This window comes from Alexandromys fortis, unplaced genomic scaffold, assembly GCF_014885135.2.
Source record: "Alexandromys fortis isolate MF-2015 unplaced genomic scaffold, M_Fortis_MF-2015_v1.1 scaffold_71, whole genome shotgun sequence".
Lineage (NCBI taxonomy): Eukaryota > Metazoa > Chordata > Mammalia > Rodentia > Cricetidae > Alexandromys > Alexandromys fortis.
The window spans coordinates 8,033,662-8,052,044 of record NW_026067954.1 but is presented as its reverse complement, the minus strand read 5'-3'; the positions used below and the strand labels follow the sequence as shown (position 1 = coordinate 8,052,044).

Below are 18,383 nucleotides of genomic sequence, written 5' to 3'. Positions count from 1 at the left end.
TGAGTCTGAATGGACATATTTCCTGACATTTCAACAGTGAAATAAGCACGCAGGGCTCATCACACGATGGATTACACAAGAGTTCCATCCGTCCAAAATAGAAAAAATATATACCAACGGCATGACTTAACTGAACTCAAATCTTTCCTAAGACCATTTTATTTTAGAGTTTGTGATTACAGCTAATGAATAAATCTATGATGAAAAAAAAAATCCCAGACTTCCTTTTATCCTCAAACTCAACTGGGAAGTATTTCATCTGACCACAGCCTCAGGTAATTCCTTTGTCACTAATTAGAGAAAGACTGAATATTTCAACTATAAATTGCTTAATTATATTTGTCAGTCTGCTCTAAACCAATTAATTATTTACTTGCGAGAATCTTTGATGCAGTGCTATCCAGAGGTTCATCTCTGGAATAAAGACCAGGAGCTATACACCCGTTTCTAACCCAATTAGGCTGAAGACTTGAGAGAGAGTGAAACACAGTGGTACTGCATGGTGATTTTACGACACTCCAAACACAATGCAAGCCTTCATTGCTGCCTTTGTGAAGTGGTAAGGTTAAGCCACTCTCATGTTCTTGCACGAAAGAAGATCCTGGGCCATTATCCTTTCATAATGCCTATAAAACTGGGAGTTTAGAAAACAACTGTGGAATTTTAGGAGCCTCCACCCATGCCCCTTTGTGCAACTGCTGCAGCAGAAGCCGCTTCTATCATGCCAGCGGGTCACTCACTAATGGAGCAAGTCCGGAAGAGACCCAGGTAGAAAGTAGGAGGAAACTGCCACCCATGTCGCGCACTGGCCCTGGGAACAGGAAAGTGTAGCCAAGCTGACAGAACCAATTGCTATACGGGATGTGGAGTTCCGGGGACCTCCCTAACAGCGGACACAGTCTGGTCAAGGAAACATTAAGTAACGAACAAATGAAAATATCAATAAAATGATGCATGCAAAATCACTATGGAATTACATTACTAAATGCTGGGGAAGACTGGTCTCCAGAGCAATAAATGCATATCTCTAAATACATTTATATATAAACGCATCTTTGAGGTCAAAGGGAAAGGCTTGAGGAACTGGTATCTGTGAAGGGTTCAAGGATATAGAGATAGAAAGTTGACCAGGAATGAAGAGGGGGTACCCTTTGCACAAGGAACTGCATACATGACACAAGAGGATGAAACACTAAAACAGTCGAGGAACTGACTTCCTCAGAGACTGTGGGAAAAGCAAAAGCTGGATTCTGCAGGAGACGTTTAAGTGACCACCCTGGGCCAGGCACTCTTCCAGGGACACGGAAGGTGGACACACAGATTGAGAGTCTTTCCTTGGAACACAGGCTGCCACACAATCCAGTATTCACCATCATTAAGAAATCCTCGAAGGATCTGACTGCAAGCAGGGGGCTTTCTTATTCTTCCATGACACCCAAAAACTGATGAAAAAATATAGACTTGTAGAATGGATCTTGGTGAATCAATTGAAGGGCTCTCACTCTGAAGAGAGATGGCTAATTTCAAACTCCAGAAAGAAAGACAGTGGATAAGTACAAAGTTTAAACCATATAGAGGGGAACAAACATAAATGTATATGTAATTGTTCTAAACCATAATAAAATTCTACTCAGAAGGAACCAGAGGAGAGACCTTTGAGTCAGATCATTCAAATCTATTACATTATTCCTCTGAAGGCAACACGGAGATATGGTCAAGTCTGAAATAGCATACTGAAACACACACACACACACACACACACACACACACACACACACACACAAATATACCTGGGATCCAAAGTGATCCACCAGGAAGTGACCTTAGCAATTCAAACTTACTACTCACAGCTGTTTTACTGAATCTGCAGGTTTGACAATATGACTTTCATGTTTTAAATCTGAGATCTAAAGGACCTGGAACCCTCAGAAGGTCTTATACCTAGACTACACAAACACTGCCAGAACCCACCAGAAAGCAAGGATCATCCAAAAGCTTACATGCTAACATACATGAGAGAGGAGCACAGAAACTCTAGGATTTACCAAAGTACAATAAATTGCCATGCTCACAATTTATAAGGAATTGAGTGATACCGCTAAAAAATTCCCCCTGTAAAAAGTCCACTACGTCATACACATCTGCAAACTTTAGTCAGAAGCCTCAAGAGCACAGCAAGGATGGCTCCATCTGTCTATAGGAGTACTACTCATTCCACACAGACTTCTGGTGTTCTGGATCTACCTTAGAGAGAAAACTTACTCTTTCCCAGAGCACCCCCAGCTCAGTAATTACAGAAAAATAGAAGAAAAGAAACCTCACACCTAAAAGTTCAAATAGTTTTATGTAAACTGTAGTCATTTGTAAAGACAGCTTCCTTTTGTATGTTCAAACCGTTGGAAGGCCAGGTGGTCCACTAGAAGTGGACATAGAAGACATCCTAATTTCCTTTTAAAGCTACCACTATAAAGTTTTATTACTCCTTAACTTGCAAAGAAATATTTTGGTAGTTGGCAGCTTAAGTAATTGGTGGGAAGTCCCTGAGCCAGAACATCAGATAACTGGTTGGAAGGGATTCAGTTTAAATGCCATGCTTAGGCAGCTCCCACAAAGTAATAACATTGCTCTTTCTCTCCCCCTTCCTGTGCTGGGAATCGAATGGGCTAGGCAAGTACTCTATCACTCATCTACTCCCCAGCCCTTCTTACTTCATCATACAGAAGCCCCGCTCAGGAGAAGAGTTCTTAACTATTGGACACCTTCATCAGAAAATCTAGAAATGAGATGTTAAGTCGTGACACCATTCTTTTGAGTGGATGGTCAAGTACTTGTGCCTGATAATCAAAGCAATCCTGCCACACAGGAATCTTTAAGGACTATCAAAGGAAAACGTGTGAATTAGTGTACTAAACAGACCTAATTTCCAGAGTCCTAGCTCTGCTATGTGCTAGCCATGGTACTTTCTTATGCTCTTAAAGTGCTGCATTTACTTCCCAGGATCCTGGCGAGGATTAAAGGAGCATGTTTGGCACTCTCCGTTCAATATCCAGCAACAGATTATTAGCGATTTACCAGATTCTGCTAGTCCAAAAACTCAGTGCACAAGCTGACAATACCCAGACCCCTCACGGAAAGAGAACTTGAAATCACTGTGGAAACCTGCCAGGAAACTAGAACTTCAAGTCCACCTACAGCCAGGTTAACCCAAAAGCTTCCACCCAGGGCATCCCTAACTTCTAAGCCCCTTTACTTCTGCCAACGCTGTTACTCCTCTTCAAGCCTTAAGTCTCAACCAAAATGGAGGCAACAGTGGGTGATTCCTTGACTTTAGAAAAACACCTTTGTTTTTCTTCTTTGGTTGGTTTGATTTATTTCCACACTGTACAATTTGTCTTCCACAATAATAGAGGCTTAGCTGGCACTGCCATTTAAATATAGGCTAGACGTGCAGCCTGTCTTGTTGTAGGAGGAGCCAACAACCAGCTAAAACTGGCTGTGACTGCCCCAGGAGAAAACCCCCTGAGGCCAGTTAAGTATGCTCAGTGGTAACTTCCCTTGAGCCAATTGGGAGCTGGTCTCAGTGCTAGAGAGTGAGGACACCATGACATCAGATGGCTGGAGCCAATAAAGGAGAGACAACACAGGTTCCAGATGACACCGATCCCTGGGTTCTGGGAAGGGGTATAGAAGTTTACCTGAAGTCCCCAATAAATGAGTCTGCTTGGTCACTTCCCTGACTCCCAGAGTCTGTGCCCTTGACTCTGCACCACCTTTCCCCTACCACCCAGGGTACGGTAGCGGGAGGCAAGCAACATCTTAGAGAGGAATATGTCCATGAGACTATATTCTATCAGGGGACTGAAGCTGAATATGAAACACAATTTTAAGATCTGGATGAACATAAAAGGATTTAATCACTGCAATGTCCCTGTGAATTCTATTTTGGAGAAGGTGGTGCAGAGAAGTAACGTACGCAAGGATAAGCAGTTTCTTAACTTACTCTCCTTCAGTGGTTTCTATTACTGCAACTCAACATAAACCCAACTAATACGCTTTTAAGGAAGAAGGCGAAACAGCTTCTCAGTCAGACTGACATCCAAATTCTTCTCTGAGGAAGCTCTCAGCTCAGCTTCTAAGCTGCTCTTAGATTTCTTTCCTTTATGTGTGTGTCTATGTGTGTGTGTGCACAAACACACAAACACATGGATTGTGTGTTTACATGTAGATACGTGAGCAGGGGTGTGTACATGTATGTAAAAGTTGGAGGCCAATGTCTTCCTCAACCATTCCCTATCTTGTATTTTGAACCTAGAGCTCACCAACCCAGCTCTACTGGCAGGCCAGGGAGTTCCAGGGACCCCTCTGTCTCCACTGCCAAGAGCTCCGATAACAGGGACCTACTCCTGCACCCGGCTTTTTACATGAGTTCTGGAGATATGCTGTCAGCTGCTCATCCTTGTGTGGCACGCACTTTAATAATCAAGCTATTTCTCCAACGTGGGATTTCTTTCTTCCCCCTTTCCCTTAGGACCGAAGACAAAGGATCAAGATTAGCCTGCTCCTGAGTCACAAGCTGAAACACTCCAACTTCAGAAAACAAGTCGCTATTTCCAGGTGATTCGGGTGCATTTAGAAATGTACGGTAATTCAGGTGAAGTTTGCTAAGTAAGTCAACTTCATCACCACTTCCATCTCTTCCCGCCCGCCATATGCCAACTGTTACAGCGAGGTCTTGAAAGTAGCTACCTCGGTACACATTCCACAGAACAAATGCCCAGACTTACCTTTATCATTCTGGAGAGGTCACCGGCATCTGCTAATTCCAAAACTATGTTCAGCTCATTATCTTCGATGAATGATGCATAATATTTAATTACATTTGGATGATTGAGTTGCTAAGGAAAAACAGCAGAAATCAAAAAGTTTTATTTTAAATTGTAGTATAGTTTTTAATAATTTTAATTTAGCTACGGCAACTCATTTTCAAATGGCAAATATCTCGACAGCATATTTTTATGATAGTCGATTTTAAAACACATAATTATTCAAAGTAAAACTAGATATGAATAAACTTATTTTAATATTTTATTAGCTATAATAAATGATGTACTCAAGACTTTATAAGTACTGCGATGACTAGTAGGCATATAAATAAATGCAGTAAGTGAATGCTAGAATTGAATCATTAATTGCTCAAAATTATATCCTTCAAAATGAGAACTGTCATACAAGAACATTCGGCTGTAAAAGTGTCTCTTTATGCTCCTTCTTTTAAGGTTAGAGCTGTTCCTAGACAGCTCGGCTGCTCAATACCACAATTAACACTGACTATAGAGTAACTAGATACTGTTCTACATCAAGAGATAAAAACACGTGGAACCTGTCTATGTGAGTCGACTGAGATCATCCCTAAGAATGAGATCTCACCTTGTAGAAATATACACAGTAACCACATTAGCAACTAACTTTTCTGCTCAAACTTTAAAAAGTTTAACACAAGACATAATTTCTCAAAGAGAAATTCTCAAAAATTTCTTTATATTCAAGTTTTTATTCTGTACTGTTCATAGTGATACTATTTCTATTTTTAAAAAGTGTGTGCCTGCGTGTATGTGTGTGTGTGTGTGTGTGTGTGTGTAAACCAGTCACTTCAAATGTGAAGAGTGGAAAAGCAGTTGTGAAATACTTTGGTCAAAGCTGACATGTTAAGAACAAGCGCAGATGTACAAACCCCACGCTTTTCTTTTCTTTAAAGAGAAGCTCTTATTTCCTAGCCCAGGCTGGCCTGGAGCTCAGGTTCTGCCTGTCCTGGCCTCCCAGGTGCTGGGATCACAAGTACGGGCCATTGTGCCTGACTGAAAACAAATAAAAAAATACAGCAAAGGCCATTCTGTAAAAGAATGACTGTCCCAGGTACTGGAACCTCGTCACACTCTCGGGTGGAGAGGGAACCGAATGTTGATTCCTGGCGCACTCTCTCTGTTCACTTTGCCTAAGTCTACAGAAGTGAGGGTTTTCAAAGTTTATAAATGTGAAACGTCTGGGTTTGTCCAGGCTCATGTATGTGCATGACACACCGTGACGAGACACCACTATGCACTTATATTACTTAACAAGTAGGATAGGCTTACACAGAATGTTCTACAAAAACAGTTCTCCAGTGTTTATGACTATAGACCTGTTCTGCTTTGAAAAAGTGGACTATACCTAATATTTTGATTTAATTATTTTATCATATATCAAAATTATATCCTCCAAAACATACATACTCTTAATTTGTGCAGTGTTATTTAAAACCAGTGTGTCATCAAGCAAGCCTTAAAGATTGTTCTACTGTGAAATATGACATTTTGATAAGTCATTTTATCAACACGTTCAGAATTTTAATAAACAGACCATAGGTCATTATTTACCTTAAGGAGATCTATTTCTTTGATACAATCAGCACGTGCTTTGGCATCCATTAAATCAAATATCTAAAAATGAAGTTTAGAATCATTTAATAAAATAGTGGCCTATACTTTAGCCTAACATATAAATTCATAATAACGCATACTCTGTGTGTGTGTATATACATATACACATACATACATACATATATATGTATACACATAGAGATAAAACTTTTATTTGCAGTTATTTACTGTGAAGGTCCATAAGAACTTTATCTTATGTTAATGCAAAACAACAACAAAAACCTTAGATACCTTTCCTCCAAACGCAAACAGCTGGTTATATACTCACAGAGATCTACCTGCCTCTTTCTCCCAAGTGCTTGGATTAAAAACATGTGCCACCATCACCCAGATGCAAATCTTTTTAACTTGGCAAAGAATACTGACACCTCCCAGTAGGTGTTGCCCTTTTTACTATAACCTTACCCAGGAAAAGCTGGCTGCAGGTCGGAGACAAGGAGGGAGGCATGGAGCTTGCAGTGATATGATTACAGTCACACCGGGAGTAAGACTGAGGCTGGAAGCCTGGGTCTTTCTCTAGCTCCACAGCCCATGACTTCTCACACTGGCCTGGCCTGGTCTAAAGTCTAACACTCATAGATGACTACCAAGTAATTATCTATGAATAATGTGTGTGTAAAGTGCAATGTTGGAAGCCTAAAGGGAACCCCCATGTGGGGAAGGGCTAATATTAAAAGTAGAAAAAATTAGAAGCTCTACCAGCCAGAATGAAAGACATCTGACTCATAGACATGACTTTCTGATAAGGGCACATAATTACAGTTTATATTAAGAGGCAACTTTTAATAGATATCCTTCTGAATATTTAAAGCTGCACAGGGCTCTAATTTTCTCATATTTAAATAAAACGAATATAATAGAACAGTGGTCACTAAGGTTAAGAAGGGGGTGGAGTTGGATAATGGGTAACAAGGTACAGTTATATAACAAGTGGAGGTTCTGCATGTTCTAGAGTACACACCGCAGGATGAAGACTATAAATATTAACTCACTACCTATTTTCTTTTAAGAAGGAACTAGAAGAGGGGTGCTTGTAGCTCCCCAATGGGGAGAAGTGACAGGAATTAGGCTGCTCTGATCACCACAAATTGCACACATGTAGTAAATTATTAGTGTATGCCATAAAGATTTACAATTATGCCTCAATTAAAAACAGTAAAAAATCAAATGAGGATATTAATTTAAAAATTTAAGATAAGCATAACATCTATAAACCTCTAGACTAAAGAACTGAAGCTCAGCCTGTTCCAACTTACTGTAGCGATTCACCTACTTTTTATAGTAAAAACAGGAGCTCAGAGTAGCAGAAGAGAGAGGAGAAAGAGTTCAGGAGAGGGCAGAAGGGGTTTTGCCAGTTGTCAAGTTGCTCTCTATATGAGGTTTTGGTAGAGAGACGAAATAGGTTGGATATAAATGGACACCAAAATCAGGAATGAAAACAAAACAACTAATGTTAAACTATATCCCGTGTCACCCTTATTGAAGAGAAGAGGAACATTATGCACTAAATTCCAAGTAATCCTCAACTAAAGTTTTTAGCTAGTTTGGGATACAAAAGACCTTGTCTATAGAAATTACACACACACACACACACACACACGTGCGCGCATGCACACACAAATGAGCACCAATAGAAATCATAAATTCTCGCCTAATCATGAAGGCTGATGCCATTCTCAGAACCGCTGGCCTTAGGCCCTGAGATAACTGAACCTACTTAGAAAAGTTGGCATGTGGGATAATCATGGGATGCCTATGGCAAAACTGCCCAAGAGGAAGAGCAAGGAGAAGGGTGGCCTCAGGAATTAAAAAGACCTAAATCCACAAATCTAGAGACTCATAGAAATAATCTCAATAACCAACGCCTCTTAGATGGGAGATTATTTGAGAAACAAGAACCTGAGAGTGTGAAGCACAATGCCTTTAGAAAATCCTGCACACACACACACAGATGCACACACATATACGTGCATGCTGTACGGAAGGCATGTTTACTCCGTTCATATTATATTTCAGCCAATTTAGAATTGTGAGCTGGGTTTTATTTTTGACTGACTATATCAGTATCAAAGGTTGCTCTTTAAATCCTGGGGGGGGGGGAATCCTCTTCGCTGGCACACAATGTGACAACATGTTCTGAACCAAATATTTTACAAATGCATTTAACTGGAAATGCATATCTTATCTTTCTTTAATCTACATGTCAAGACACAAGGAAAGGCTGGGTCTCTGGAATAAGGTATTCCCACCACAGACTCAAAGCCGCCTGGTGATTTAATGAGCAAGAAAAGACAGAAGGAAAAAAAAAAAGATTTCTAGTTTTGTAAAACAAAAACTACTTTCTACATAACACATGTGTACAAGAAAGGCTTCAAGGAGGTATTATTTTCAAACCAAATTTTCTTTGGGCTTCAAATTTTATTTTATTGTTGGTTAGAACCAGTTATTAGTTGTTGTTAAGTAAGTAATGGCTGATAAATTCTTGATATTCTCTGAATCACTTTTAAAAGAATTTCTCTGTCATCTTCGAATTTTACCCAAATTACTCATAACTTACAAGGCTCAAAAGTTAACATCAGTTTATCTTCAAAAAGAATCATTCATGTAACTTAAAAGAAATGTCTCCTTAAAAAGAATGCATTAAACTATTATGAAATGACACATGAAATGTAGCAAACACAAACATCACACACACACTGAGTGTAAAATATTCATATGTGCACCCATATACAAAGAGTGTAAATATCCTACTTTAAACTTCCCACATGGAAATCATCTCCTGGCCATGGTACTTTAAAGGACTCGAATAGATGAACTGAGCAGCTTGTTCCTACACTGAATGGCCTTCTCTTTCATGGGAAAGAGCCTCATTCCTCCTTCAGCCCTCACACTTAAATATGCCTCAGTTGTTCCCCATATTTTGCCCCTCTTAACCCCAACATCAGAAGGCTTCCATCCCTCTCTATTCAAGCTACCAAGTGGGCAGCCAGAACCCTAAGCCTTTACTGGGTAGGAGACAAAAGGAGAACCTCAATTGGTCCTCTCTACAAAAGCTTGCTACCAAGTGTAGCCGTGGTGGGTGGAAGGTACTAGGCACAGTGAAGCTGGGACACGCTCTCCTCTAGTGCTCGAAGCCACTCTCTCTAAGCCCCAGTTCCTACTTTCTCAGCCTGCTTCTTTCGCCACACACTCAGACCAGAGATTAGTAGGCAGAGTCCTATGTCTTTCTCCTGGATTCCACAAGGCCCTGTCTTATGATGGGCTGGACCTAGACACCTGTTTGTGTCCAATTATTCCATAACTATTGAACTGTCCCCAGGGGCATGCCCTATAACTCAGCAAACTTGTCAATACAGAGTAGTCTAACTTCCAGTACTAATGTGAGCTCTTTTTGGACTGCTTTCATGCTTGCTTGCTTGCCTGCTTGCTTGTATTCTTTGGGGATTTGTTGATGTTTGTTTGTTTGTTTGTTTCCAGGATAAGGTTTCTCTCTCTGACCCTGGCTGTCCTAGAACTCACTCCATAGGCCAGGCTGGCCTCGAACTCCAAGATTCACCTGCCTCTGCCTCCCAAGTACTGGTTTTTAAGGTATGCACCACCACCACCTGGCTCTGGTTTCTTTTAAATTACAAACTGAAGAAAATATTTCAAAATTCAGGTTTTCTTAATAATTTCTGAAATCTAGAAAGACAGCAAGCTTTATGGCCTGTAAAGGCTACTCTTGAGGAAGCCACCAAACAGAGGTACACAACCATGCTGGGGTACGCGACAGTGTACGGTACATGACTGCGTAGGGGTACATGACCGCATAGGGAACGCAACCATGTAGAGCTATGCAACTGGAAGCTGCCATGAGAATGCAGTGCAGGAGAAACAGTAAAACCTCATTTTTTTTTTTTAACTGAGAATTGTTCCCAAATGGAGTAGGGAAAGGAAAGCCTTTGGAAGGAAATAAAGGGAGGAAAGGCAAGAAAGCCCTAGGGTAGGACCAGGGGAGTATGAGAAAGCCTCAGGGAACTGGAGCAACAGTTTCTCTAAAGATACCAGGAATGAAGCAAACTGGGAATGTCTATAGGGAAAGGAGACTCATGAGGAAGAAATGCAGCCCCTTGCAGGGGGGAGGAGATGAGAAAGAAGGAAAAAGCAGATGCATCCAATGTACCTGAAGAGTTAGGGAAGGTGAGACAGTTAGCAATGATCATAAAGCATGCTGGAGAGAAGATGAGCTGTTTGGTGTGACCGCATAGGGGCTGTGGCTAATTGGGGAACCTAACCCTTTGATGTGAGGGGCTTCTGATACAGGGGTTAGAATATATTCATTAGAAAGGTAAAGAATATACTGCCAAAGGAAAGCAGCAAATTCTCTAGACATATCCTGAGCCCCCTATGCTGAGAGACTTGGAAAAATGACTGTGAACAAAGAAATAAGACTTGAACACTGGAGACACATGAGGACTGAGATTAGAAAGAGAAAGAGGGGCTGTGAAGTGATAGCAGCTATCCTAGAATTTATTAAAATAACCGAGCAGGATCAAATCAAGTGATAAATACCAAATAAGAAGTCCGAATAATATTGGATGGTCTTGAAGGCCAGATGAGGCAAACAACAGTACAGTTTGAAAAAGGAACTGGAAGAGATGAGAGTAGATAGAAGAGTTAGAAGAGGATTTTGAGACTTGGAGACAGAACAGACACCAGGAACCTAGCTTCAGAAAGATCAAGAACACGCCAAACATGCCAAAGAGTAGATGAAAGAGGGAGGGAGGGAGAGAGGGAGGGAGGGAGGGAGGGAGGGAGAGAGAGAGAGAGAGAGAGAGAGAGAGAGAGAGAGAGAGAGAGAGACTGAGAGTACACTTAAAAACAAAAGTACTAACAGACAAAGGAGAAGGGAACTGTCTTCCAACAGGGAAGGGTGAGATTACTGCAACAGAACAAAGTGTGAGGTGGCCGTGAAAACAGCCACACTGCAAATGACTACACTGTGCCTCAGGAAGGGAAGGCCTTAGGTGGGAATGGGCTGTGAGGAGGTGGGAACGCTAACTGGGCTGGACTCACTGAAACAACAGGGTCAGAACAAAGGACCGGATACTGCCCTTCAAAACTACCTCCTATCTGGAAACCGCAGCTCAATGAATTTGCTGTACTCTAATTAATATTTGCAAAATGTTTAAAATTTCATGCTTTTATCACATTCATTTCGTAAGTAATAATTATTTAATACCTGAACACTTCTCAAGTAGCAGGTTGTAGATTATATTATGTAGCAAAAATGATGAATCCACTTTTTGCATAGTTGTCTGTTTAATCTTTAAAAAGAATCTAGCCTTTATTCCTCACCCCATGGAAACCCCTTCAGTGGTTCCCTTGCTCTTATAGCAACACACAAAAGAACTTCTCTTCATAGTCTATGAAAGCAGCTTCTAATGTCTAAGCTACTTCTAGCTCTGGAACCCAACACAGTGAGAAGCCCTTGGTCAATTCTGAAACTCTCCTGTTCTCTGCAGCCTGGGGCTGCTCTGTTCAGGGAACTTCCTTCCTCCTGCCCTCTGGATGACAGATGACTCTCCTCACCTCAGTTCAAGTTTCCCTTCAGGGGAGATTCTGCCCTGCCACACACAATCCAGAAAGCTGCGCCCCTCCATGTTTGACTCTAGTATAGCATGCTCATTTGCTTAGTCTGTACTTACTTGATTTATTATCTGTCCCTCACAATGAATTCATTTACCAAGTCCCTAGTACGCAATATTATCTGTCATATAGGAGAGCTTCAACAAATATTAATAAATGTCATAAAAACCTTCAACGGTACAAATAAAAAGTGACTTCGCTGCATTTATCTCCTGGGACTAAACATCAGAAAATCTCATAGTTTCACATAGAATACAGTTTAACACTAGTCATCTGTTTATACTAAATGTGGTCCTTTGCTATCGGCTCCCAGCACTGTGAACTGTAGTGAAGAGGCGAGCAGGCCTGCTTTTCGTCCCGCTCCACTCCCGCACGGCTAGCTTAGCCCCGAAATAATTACACGGAAACTGTATTCTTTTAAACAATGTTTGGCCCATTAGCTCTAGCCTCTTATTGGCTAATTCTCACATCTTGATTAACCCATTTCCATTAATCTGTGTGGTGGTGGCTTACCGGAAAAGATCTTAACCTTCATCTGTCTCGGGTCAGAGAATCATGGTGAATGCCTGACGCGTCTGCCTTCTACCCAGCAGCCTGTTCTGTTTACTCCGCCTACCTCATTTTCTGTCCTATCAAAGGCCAAGGCAGTCTCTTTATTAACCAATGAAAGTAACACAGACAGATGACCCACCTACATCAGTGAACCACTCAGAAAGACGACACAGGTGCTACTTGTTATGCCTATAAAGATTTCAAATAAGACTGTAAGCACTAGAAAGCCTTAGCTTTTAAACCTGTATTATTAATTGTGGTGTACCTGTGTGTTGTGCATACGAATGCAGGTATACCTATCATGGTTCACAAGAAGAGGTCAGAGGACAACTTTTGAGAGGTGACTCTCGTTCCATCCACGGGATCTGGGTGCTGAAATCAGGTTACCAGGCTTGCATGGCCAACACCATTACCCATTGAGCCATCTTACTGGCCCAATAAGTTTTAACTTTTCAGAGTACTTTACTAATTGAGACTAATTTACTAATTTACTTTAAAGCTGATTTGTCTTTTCAAGGGACCCTTACCTCCACTGCCTCATCTGTTCTCCACTCAAGAACATGCTGACTGTGTGTCCCTTACACATCTTCCTCATTTCTCAGTATTTCATTAACTGCATGTTTGCAAGAAGTCTACAGAATGAAATAATGAAATTTCATAAAAACTACAAGGCAAGTTCAGTGGTCACAGGCAACTCTGCAGCACAGACTAGAGACGCCGTGAAGACATAGACATCAGCTGGAGCATTGTAGAGGAAGCCATCACTGTCCACAAAATTCTAATGCACACAGAAGTGCATGCATACACACAAAATTACATACATCCATATGGAATCTAACTACATATATGGAGATCCAGAACTTAAAATTAGTGTGTGCAAAATGACAAATTGTATTTGACAATTTTTAAAGGTATATTAATAAATGTAATAAATGCTTTAAAATAACTAAAACTGAGTAAACTACTAAACACCTAAGAATATATTTTCAGAAGTTTCATAACATCACAAAGATGAATTTGAACAAAATGTTCAAAATGGAAGTTTTATAAGTACACATGAAGTATGTTTTTTAAATACTATCAGCTGGGCGGTGGTGGCGCACGCCTTTAATCCCAGCACTCGGGAGGCAGAGGCAGGCGGATCTTTGTGAGTTCGAGGCCAGCCTGGTCTACAAGAGCTAGTTCCAGGGCAGGAACCAAAAGCTATGGAGAAACCCTATCTCGAAAAATCCAAAACAAACAAACAAACAAACAAAAAAACAAACAAAAAATATAAAATACTATCAAGTGTACATAAAACCTAGGAAGCAAAGAGAATTAGACTTTAATGAACTATGGATCAAATTACTTGGCTGTGTTGAAAACTTACAGTTATAATAGCCAAAGAACTTGAGGAACAGTAACCCCAAATTCCTACTTCTCCCCTGGTAAGGTCAGTGTCTTCACTCCAGTCATACTGCTCTAGCCAAGGAGCTAACAATAGCGGACAGCGACTATGGCTAAGATCCAAGAACTTTCCTCAACAACCTTACCATATGAAATGCAGAGGCTTGAGAGTCACCTGACCAATACAGACTACGAAAGTACCCCCCCTCCCCCATCTGTGCTCCTTTAGGCTGCACCCCTCAAGCTGTAGGCCAGGATTTTAGAAATGCAGAATCTCATTAAGTTCCAGCACAAATGTTTTGGTCTCAAAGTCTTACTCGCTGGCCGATGACTCTAAATAATTAAAGAATGCAGGTGGAATTAACTGCATCAGCAGCAGGAAGGGAGGCTGTGCACGAGAAAACTAGAAATGGGGAAATTAGCCCGCAGAGGTTCGGAATGGTTACATCAGGTACATACCATCTTACTCTCTGCAAATGATGGGGGTGGAGTTTTTAAAGATAGTGCTTTAGGCTTTCAGATTTCATTATAATTTCAAAGGAGCAACAAGCTCGGTACAGACACTCCTTCCACTTGTAGATACAGGCAAAGCTGCAGGGATGTAGCTAGAACCTGGCACATTCGATCTTAAAGGCCCTACGGAAGTGAAGTGCATGATACGGGACAGAGTCCTTACGGGCTCTCACTGTTGAGCTCAGAGATCAGATGGGTGAAGTTATAAATATTCCACTACAGATTTGCAAACAAGAAAATAATTACAGAAGCAATATGTTAGCATCTGCTCAGTGCACAGCCAAAACATTCTGGAAGGATTTTCACAAGGGTTGGGAATAGTAGTTCTGAGACTAATGATGTAGGCTTAAAATTCAGTATTTGGGTCTTCAGGAATTTTCTGAATATTTGCTTGGAAGTATTCACAGCAGAACATCACCTGGCTAGCAATGCTCTTTCCTTGTAAGGAGAGCCGATTACTATTTTTGAAAGTGAAAAACAGTGGTGTCCCTTGTTCAGCACAAGTGTAATACATCACAGAAATCAATACCATGTCTGAGATGCAAATGCATTTTTCCTCACAAAGCCTTGAAAGGCCGTTCCCTAATCAAATAAGCTAGGTACATCTGTCTCTCCCGTTCAAAGTTATGTTTAAACCGGGAGACAGCACAGCATCAACAGTTGAAGAGAAAGGACAAAACCCAAAGCAAACTGACAACTTCCCACCGCACCTGAAGCATTCGGCAGCAAATGGGGGCAGCCAGAAGCAAAGAGGAACATTGGAAGCTGAACAGAAACACAACTCTACAAACTAACACACTCCTTGTCAGCCTTCCAAACTACAAAGGGCGAAACACAGGCAAGGAGACAGAGTCCAGATGCTACTGGGAGAATCTAAGAAGTGCTAATGTTCCTTCCCAGGAGCCAACCCCCACTCCCTTCTTCTTCCTGGTTCTACCATCAAGGTTCTGCCACTAAAAACTCATCACAGCAGAGAGCTAGAGCCCTGTTTCTTTTCCACACTTACAGTCATTGGAAACCAAGACGGGAGCCAAGAAAGCCCCTGAATTTTATCCGTTGGCCCCCTCCACCACCTTTGGGAAAAGGTGAGGTTTCCTCTCCATGAGGAACCGAGTGAGGAATTTGTAATTTCATTTAGAGACTATTGGAATCTGATGATGGCTCTACCTAAAGATGGGTCTATAGAGAATCCTTTGTTTTCTACTGCTCAAATTCCTCTTCCTAACTCCACCTCCTCCCATTTATAGCCTGACTTACACTCCTAACAGCTCAAACTGGCATCTCTATTCTGTAAAGTCTTACTTAAATCAGGAGTCCATGCCACAGGGTTTATATTAATATGCAAGTGTTTTAAGCCAACTCTTGGTCCTGATAGTCAGACTACTAAATCGGAACTTAATAAAGTTTCAATACAAATTAAAGAGTCTTTAGTAGAGGAGTAATATTACCCCCAAGGTATGTGTTTCTTAAACACTGACATCTGTATCCTATATTGGTCTCGCTATATAACCCAGGCTGGCCTCAAACTCAAAACCACCCTCTTGCCTCGGCCTTCTGCTGCCAGGAAAAAGTAAACTAGTCCAACTTGGAAAAACAAGCCAGAATTAACTTGTGATATACAAGCATGCTCAAGAGACTACCTTCTCTACATTTAGGCACAAATTAAAAAGAATTGCTTGCATGTGCATACTAATAAAAGCATATAATAATATCATGCAAGTGTTGTTTGACCAGCCAACACTTTTCAGAGACCTCAGCAGTCACTAAATTTATAATACAGAAGATCCCTTTGAGGAATGGGTAAAAGGCACAAATAAAAATATTTTAATTTGTTACTTTTTAAGCTGAGTATTGGGTATAAGGACACCACCACTAATGCTTATAACTTAAACATATGACATATGGATCTTTCACTCTATTTTTTTTCTAGTGCTGGTGATCAAACTCACTGGCTCATACATGCTAGGTAAGCACTCTCCCTCTAAACTATCTGTGCCCAACCCTAATATTTTAGTTTTGAAATATGAATGAAAACCTTGTTTCTGTAATGGCTGCTACAAGCATATTGATCCCGTGAGAAGTAAAAGAAAGTCAAAGGAAGCCATTAGGTTTCAGAGGTTTCTAGAGCAATAGGGTCTCAGAGCAAGTGACACAGCAAAATGGGACCTGGATGGCAGGAACCAACAACTCATTCACCGAGAAGGCAAGTAAACCTGTGTGATGCCATTCAGATTTTTATACAAAGGCTAAGTGCTTCTCAGGCTGAGGATCCCCACTAGGACAAATGGAACTTTTGTTCTACATTTAGGGCTCTGGAAAGTGGGCATGCCTATGGATTATCCATGGTCACAGAGACTAGAATACCAGGCTTAGGGACAGGCTTGGGAGAGGAGCTAAAAAATCCTCAATAAATTCAAAAAGAACAAAACTGGCTCACAAAGCTGACTCTGCAATGACATTGACCCAACACGGAGACTGTAGATCACAGGTGGAGCCTCTACATCACGTCCCCCAGGTAAATCAGAGCCACCTGCCACTCGCGCTGATGTCATGCAATATGGTTTATGAAGCAATTACTTCTTTTTGTAGTGAATAGATACAGATCAGCTGAGGCCTTCTACTTCAACGTCTAGTGAGAAGTGACGGTGACAGCTCAGTTCCACCACCTGAGTTCTGACATCACTTCCAGCCACTGTGGATTATGGGGGGGGGGGGGGGGGAAACAGTTGCCAACATTGTAAAGCCTGGAAATATTGTTAAAAGTAAACATTAATTTCTGTTTATTAGAGGCACATGTAATAAAAGTATAACAAGACAGGTTTAGCATGGGCCTTGTGCAAAGATGGGATGAGAAAGTTCATTTCTACCCTATATTAGCTTCAAAATACACTATTAAAATACAATGTTCTTTCTTAGGATGCTCAAACTATAGCTTCATAACTCAAATCTTTCCAGAAATTGTTTCCTATCTAGTTTTTAGATACCATAAATTCACATGGACTTATACAGTTAAAATCATCTTACCTGTACTTTTTTTAAAGCTACCGGTACTCCATCCAAGAGACAGGATGCTCGATAAACTTCACTAAATTGTCCACGGCCAATTTTCTTTTCTATTCGAAAGTTGGCTAAGGTATTATAGCCCATATCTGGCCGTAATGCCTTCTGCAATTAAAAACAGTACAAAAGAAGTTTCAGTTACACAATATACACAAAGACGTGACTTAAAGGTATGGTATATATAACATACTACCTAGAGTAAAATTGCGAATATCTCACACCAACAATATTGGAGCTCCTCCGAATACAGCAGCAAACAGAAGCCACAACTTCTGCCCTGGAGGAACTCACACTATAGGGGGTTTGTAGGGTGGGGGAGGGGTAATGAGCTGAAATAGACACAGCATTTAAGAATGGGAAGGCTAGCCAGGTGTAGGGTCCAACCCTTTCATCTTGGCACTTGGAAAGCAGAGGCAGGTGGATCTCTGAGTTCGAGGCCAGCTTGGTCTACAGAGTGAGTTCCAGGACAGCCAGAGCTACATAGAGAGACCCTGTCTCAATAAACAAAGCAAACAAAAGAACAAGAAGTCTGTAAACATAATAAATTAAAGGAAACAGATATAGAGGATGAGAAGGATTTTGAAATCTTAGAATTTCCTGTAGCTTATCTTTAGTCCACTTCCATAAGCCAGTCTCAGACATTCTTTTTTTTGTGTAGTGCTTACTCTCTTTCTCAAAGACTCTTGGAACTGAAACACACACCACTCCCCCCAGCCTTGCCCACCACACACACACACACACACACACCACTCCCCCCAGCCTTGCCCA

At 41.0% G+C, this 18,383-nt stretch overlaps 1 protein-coding gene across 3 annotated transcripts in view; it reads right to left on the bottom strand.

Moving 5' to 3' along the window:
* Nek7 (NIMA related kinase 7) overlaps positions 1–18,383 on the bottom strand; it is a 126,554-nt gene that overhangs the window by 38,493 nt on the left and 69,678 nt on the right. For all 3 annotated transcript variants that reach the window (XM_050151650.1, XM_050151649.1, XM_050151651.1), the window contains exons 3-5: positions 17,580–17,720; positions 6,414–6,476; positions 4,785–4,895 (exon numbers count right to left, since the gene is read on the bottom strand). In XM_050151650.1, the coding sequence (XP_050007607.1) occupies positions 4,785–4,895; positions 6,414–6,476; positions 17,580–17,720 (315 nt within the window). The remainder of the gene's footprint in view (positions 1–4,784; positions 4,896–6,413; positions 6,477–17,579; positions 17,721–18,383) is intronic.